The sequence below is a fragment of the Chiloscyllium punctatum genome, chromosome 52, assembly GCF_047496795.1.
Source record: "Chiloscyllium punctatum isolate Juve2018m chromosome 52, sChiPun1.3, whole genome shotgun sequence".
Lineage (NCBI taxonomy): Eukaryota > Metazoa > Chordata > Chondrichthyes > Orectolobiformes > Hemiscylliidae > Chiloscyllium > Chiloscyllium punctatum.
In genome coordinates, this window is record NC_092790.1 from 16,356,635 (window position 1) to 16,362,553 (window position 5,919).

At 46.3% G+C, this 5,919-nt stretch overlaps 2 protein-coding genes across 2 annotated transcripts; one reads left to right on the plus strand and one right to left on the minus strand.

Moving 5' to 3' along the window:
* The first annotated feature begins 1,418 nt into the window (after positions 1–1,418).
* LOC140470685 (histone H2B 1/2-like) lies at positions 1,419–2,567 on the plus strand. The gene has a single exon (XM_072566708.1). It carries the CDS (start codon positions 1,419–1,421, stop codon positions 1,872–1,874), a length of 456 nt encoding a protein of 151 aa, XP_072422809.1. The 3' UTR covers positions 1,875–2,567.
* A 1,635-nt stretch (positions 2,568–4,202) lies between these two features.
* LOC140470946 (histone H4) lies at positions 4,203–5,481 on the minus strand. Its single transcript, XM_072566873.1, has one exon. It carries the CDS (start codon positions 5,313–5,315, stop codon positions 5,004–5,006), a length of 312 nt encoding a protein of 103 aa, XP_072422974.1. The 5' UTR covers positions 5,316–5,481; the 3' UTR covers positions 4,203–5,003.
* Between the last annotated feature and the right edge of the window lie 438 nt (positions 5,482–5,919).

Below are 5,919 nucleotides of genomic sequence, written 5' to 3' on the forward strand. Positions count from 1 at the left end.
ACAAACAATGTAACATCTGCAGTGACATTGCAGATATTGTCAGTAACAATATACAAAGTATTATCCTTTATCAAAATGCTGCAGTTATAAATACAAACCCAACTTCAAATTGCAGAAGCTGATATTCATAGGGTTTGGGAGTGGAGGATAGTGAGTCCTACCTGAGTCTGTCCAAAATGGTACCTGATACTTTCAAAATTGACACCGACAGAGTAAAGCAACAAGGTTCACTTCAGAAAGTTTGAGTTACAGTCCAGTAACATACTGACATGTTAAGACTGTGAAATAGAGTTTACAAAAAATACATCCCAGAAACAGACGGGCACAGATTGGAGTCGAGAGTGTGGTGCTGGAAAAGCACAGCAGGTCAGGCAGCATCCGAGGAGCAGGAGAATCGTTGTTTGAAGCCATATATCTTAGGGCTCGACGTTTTGGGCATAAGCCTCTGATCCCCAGCATCTGCAGTTTTCACTTTCACCTGGGGGCACAGATTGGAGGAATATTTCAAAGCGACTGGCAAATAGTGTAACGTTTTACCGCTCACATCAGTGTTTGATGGTTACGGAATTTAACCTGTCTTGAAATAACACTGACTATTGGATGGAGGACCACAGCCTCATTGGACAGATGTTGAGTTAATGTAAAATGTGTAAATTAGGACATGACAGATATAAAGTTAAAGTGACGCATATGTATAGCGTGCTAACAGTTGCTGGTTAACAGGCATTCGTGTAAGACTGAGAAATGTTATAAATCCCCGCATGAAACTGCAAGACGCCTAATTGAAAAGTGCAGCAACGTGGTTCAGTTACACTGCACGTACTTTCAAAGCACACAGTTATCGATACGTGTCTGGGCCCACATTTATCAGTCAAGGTCTCAGAAATATATTCATCCCACAGTCAAGACGTGACTCAACTCGTGACTCAAGAAAAGTATTGCATAGAAACCTTTTCTTATCATTTCTCTTCAACTCCGTGCAATTGAGAACGAGATGCATCAACCCCAAGTGTAGTAAAAACATTCAGTCAGGTTCCAGTGGTACGTGTAACTTGACAACAAATGTAATCGCAATTTCGAATGGATAAGAGTGTTTTTTTCACACAGTGACAAGTCTGTGTTAATTCCAGCCTATACAGAGGAACAGAAACAGACATGCGCAGCTAGAAACACATCATCACAACAACAAGCAAAAGGAAACCGAGCCAATACCACAGTCAGTCACTTTCTGTGTCACAGACACAAAACAAATCTCGCTCAGTCAGACTGACAGGAACAGAATCACCGTCCACTTCACATTACGTTGCAGATCCACATTGGATCTCACACTAACCAATCAGAGAGAGACTCAATGTTTGGGAATGACTGAATAAACCACCCAATTAGGAACCAGGCTTCCCCATCCCTCATTAGCATTGATGACGTCGTCAGTCTATAAAAAGGGAGCTCCGAGCCCGCTTTCCCTTATTCTGTGTCTGACAGTGAGTGGCGCTATGGCTGATGAGAAGAAAGCTCAGCAAACCTCCAAGAAGGGCGCGAAGAAAATCATCAAGAAGGCACCAGCGAAGGGCGGCAAGAGAAGGAAAAGGACTAGGAAAGAAAGTTATGCCATCTACATCTACAAAGTGATGAAGCAGGTTCACCCCGACACCGGCATCTCCTCCAAGGCCATGAGCATCATGAACTCGTTCGTCAACGATATTTTCGAGCGTATCGCGGGGGAGGCTTCCCGCCTGGCCCATTACAACAAGCGCAGCACCATCAGCTCCCGGGAGATCCAGACCGCCGTGAGGCTACTGCTGCCCGGGGAGCTGGCCAAGCACGCCGTGTCGGAGGGTACAAAGGCGGTGACCAAGTACACCAGCTCCAAGTGAAGGACCGCACTGCACTGAAACAAGCACACATCCACAACCCAAAGGCTCTTATAAGAGCCACCCACAACCTTCTTGAGACAGCGGAACCATTTTTAAAATGAGTTTTTTTTTTAGTTTCCCTGTGCTTTTTGATAACGTGTTTTAGGTTCTAGTGCTATATGTTTTTCTGTTAGTAAGTGCTTCGCAAATTATTTGCGAGTGGGGTTGGAGAGTGCAGATCCATCGCCAGTGAGTCATTTTTCACCCTGGCAGACAAATGCCCATGTCTTTCCGTCCCACGATTAATGTATTTAACCTTCTGATTTACTTTTCATTTCCAGTGCACGGGATTGATCTGATTTTTCGCAATGCAAAATAAATCTTCCTGCTGTCGGTGACTTGCAAACCGAACCGAGAGAACTCCACCACAGCTACCGGGCTGGAGCGTGGAGCTTTTGCTGAATCTAATCGAGAGCGATAAAGGAGGACAGTTTTAAAATATCGTCTTAAAAAACGTGTTCGCCCTCGATGCTGAGCCGGAAGAATGCTGTGTGCTGCTTTATCAGCATATCGGGGTGGTACTGAAATGTGAAAAGAAAAGACAGGTTGCAGACTGCAGTGTTTGGCCTGTTTTGTTTCAGCTTCTTCTCAAGGTTTAGAAAATGACCCACTTTCAAAATCAGATACAGATCGGCAAATTTGGGATATTAAGACCGTGTGAATTATATATTTGTAAACTAAAAGTAAATTAACATGAGTATTAATGTTTTTTCACCTTCCGAGGTTTTTTATACTTCATTATTCAGGTAAAACAATCCCTTGTTTGGAAATTGGCGGGCTTTTCAAATTGAAAAGAAAGCGATTGATGAATTGGCGCCCGTCGTTTCCGCCCTCCTCCCCGTGCCCTTTCCGCCCTCCTCCCCGTGCCCTTTCCCGATTGGGAAATGAGGCAGAATCCAATCCGAAATGTCCGCCCCACCATTCTTCTCAAAGGTATAAGAGACCGCACTGTGGGGTATTACAGCAGTTTCTGAAAGTGCTTGTGACCATGTCCGGAACAGCAGTGGGAAATCTCGCTCCAAGGCGAAGTCTCGGTCGTCCCGGGCTGGCCTGCAGTTCCCGGTGGGCCGTGTTCACAGGCTCCTGAGAAAGGGTAACTATGCGGACCGTGTGGGTGCCGGAGCGCCGGTCTATCTGGCTGCGGTGCTGGAGTATCTGACGGCTGAAATCCTGGAGCTGGCCGGCAACGCGGCCCGGGACAACAAGAAGACCCGCATCATCCCCAGGCACCTACAGCTGGCCGTGCGCAACGACAGGAGCTCAACAAGCTGCTGGGAGGGGTGAGCATCGCTCAGGGCGGGGTGCTGCCTAAGGAAACTTCCGCTGCTGGATCCGCTAAAAAGTGAAGAGAGTATTCTTGAATCTGACAACCCAAAGGCTCTTTTAAGAGCCACTCACAGCGTCTGTGAAAGGAGCTGAACTCTGTCGGATTGAATTACTTTCCTTTTAAAGTATAGGGCCCTGGCCGTTATACTTAACATCGCTTCATTTCTGTCTCCTTTTTATTGGATACTGTTACTGCCTGTGGCAGCAGAGAAAGATTATATCATAGAATACGATTGTCAGGGTGTCTGGAACTACATTATTTCTCATTGCACATTCACTGCCTGAGTGATCTTTATGTTTGATCTATGAATCTAGAGTAGTGTCACGGCTTCACATTTCCTTTAACTGCATCAGTAAGAATTGAATCCACCCGCTGTCTCTGCAACATATGCCTCTGCAATTTATTCTCTGCTCGGTTCATATCCACTCTTATTTTCGCCAGCCTCTGAAGTGAGCGTGTTCAACAGTAGTCGGCCATTTTTTAGCTGTGAAAGGAGGGAATGTGGTAAAGTGAGATTGGTTTTTCGATTACGAAACTAAACCTCACACAATCAACGTGTACGTGATCGTGAATTCTCCTCTATAACCTCCTACTCTTTTATACGTGATGGCGGGCATTTTCAAATTTGAAAATAAGCCGTCGGTCTCTTGGCCCCATTTTTCCCCTTTTCTCTCCTGTCCCCACCTCACCAAGCCATGTTATCGCAAAGGGAGTCAATGAGGGGATGGGGTTTTTCCTGAAATATCTAACCCAATACCAAAATTTGATGTGAACATCACTCATCTAATTACTATATTTCCGCAATCTCTGAATGAAGATCTCATTAGTTGCAAATTCACTGCCGCTACCTTCGTTTTTGTTTTTAACTAAATTCCAAGAGAAATACTGTCCTAATGTCCCCTATCGCTTCCTGCTCTCTCTGGATGAGCAACTGAACTTGTATCCGCCGTGAATCAATCGAAAAACCGCCGATTTAAACATCTTAAAGCTAAAACAGTGTACACCGATAAAATTACAGAACCACACATTATCAGTAATTTTTATTTCATCCAAATTATTATTTGCCCGAAGACAATTTGTAATCGCTGCCTGAGCGGGCAGGTGGAAAGAACGCGCCACATCACACATCTGCAGGCTCCCAGTAACAAAACTGAGCTGAGTATTATGCTTGGGAAATATAAATACTGAAATATTAACGTCTGGGTTCTACACTAAGTAAAAATAAATTATTATTCATGGCACAGACAGCCAAGTACACACAGATACCATTACTGAGGTGGAACAGGCATTCACGAGAAAGTGGATCGAAGGTTACGGGGAGTAAGTTTGAGAAATATCAGCCAATGGCAGAACAAACTGGATGGGCAGAATGGTCTAATGCTACATCTTACAATTACAAGTTACGATGCGATTCTTTACATGGAATAACCAGGTTGTACAACAGTCGAGTCTCGATTGGCCGAATAGCCTCTTAGCTACACTGTAGGAATACATGCAATTTTAAAATCATTCGCCACGGTAAACAGCCACAAAGTGAACAGTCCACTCCGAATGCTCTCTACTGTACCGCAGAACACGGTATTAGTAAATTTTCGGAAGGTAAATAACTTTAAAAGTCGCGATAAACGCGAAATAACCGGCTATAGTAACATTCCCCTCAGTATATGCTGCCTTCCCCGTCCTCAGGTCTCCGCTCTCTCTCGGAGCGTTTGGGTGGCTCTGAAAAGAGCCTTTGGGTTCGCTGGAAAAGGGTCGCTTTATGTTCAGCCGCCGAATCCATAGAGAGTGCGGCCCTGGCGTTTCAGAGCGTACACCACATCCATGGCGGTGACCGTCTTGCGCTTGGCGTGCTCAGTGTAGGTGACCGCATCCCTGATCACATTCTCCAGGAAAACCTTCAGCACCCCGCGGGTCTCCTCGTAGATCAAACCCGAGATGCGCTTGACCCCGCCACGGCGAGCCAGGCGCCGGATGGCTGGTTTGGTGATGCCCTGGATGTTATCACGGAGCACTTTGCGGTGCCGCTTCGCTCCGCCTTTTCCCAGGCCTTTGCCTCCTTTACCTCTTCCAGACATCACGATTCTTCACTCCAATCGCTGCCGAATGAGAGCCGAGCTGTCACCCCTTCCTTTTTTATAGAGCCCAGCCCGACCTGGCTGAGAAAGAGCTGACAGAGAGTGAGAGGCGGGTCCGGAGAGTAAACTGAGTGACAGACAGAGCAGGGAAATAGCTTTGATCATCCAGCTCCGCCTCCAGCTCACTCCAGCACCAACTGTATCTGGGACTGAACCTTTTCTCCCCAACATTGTCAGACAAGGCGACAAAACTACACCACGTACATGAACGCCAAGAGCAAAAAACTGGAGAAACTTGGCATTCTCACCAGTAATAGCAAAGCCCGCCCTGGAACCACAGTTGACAACATAATCACTGCGGGGAAGTCTATTATCAACTAATCGGACCACACCCTTAGACCGGAAGAGATCGAAGTCCTGAGTTGGGGTCTCAACTTCTGCCCCACCGCCAAAATGGACCCGTTGGTTCTGGCAGCAGACCCGGAGGAGTTCATCAGACCAATGAGACTCTGGGAATTCCTTCAAGGTGCCAGCAGTGATCCCAATGAGCCCACTGATGAACTCGAACTGTCATCACAGGGATCTGGAGAGGAGTGACCAAAGA

What these genes read in the sequence shown, in the direction of transcription:
- LOC140470946 (XM_072566873.1), bottom strand. Translation starts at nt 5,315, where the DNA reads ATGTCTGGAAGAGGTAAAGGAGGCAAAGGCCTGGGAAAAGGCGGAGCG.
- LOC140470685 (XM_072566708.1), top strand. Translation starts at nt 1,419, where the DNA reads ATGACGTCGTCAGTCTATAAAAAGGGAGCTCCGAGCCCGCTTTCCCTT.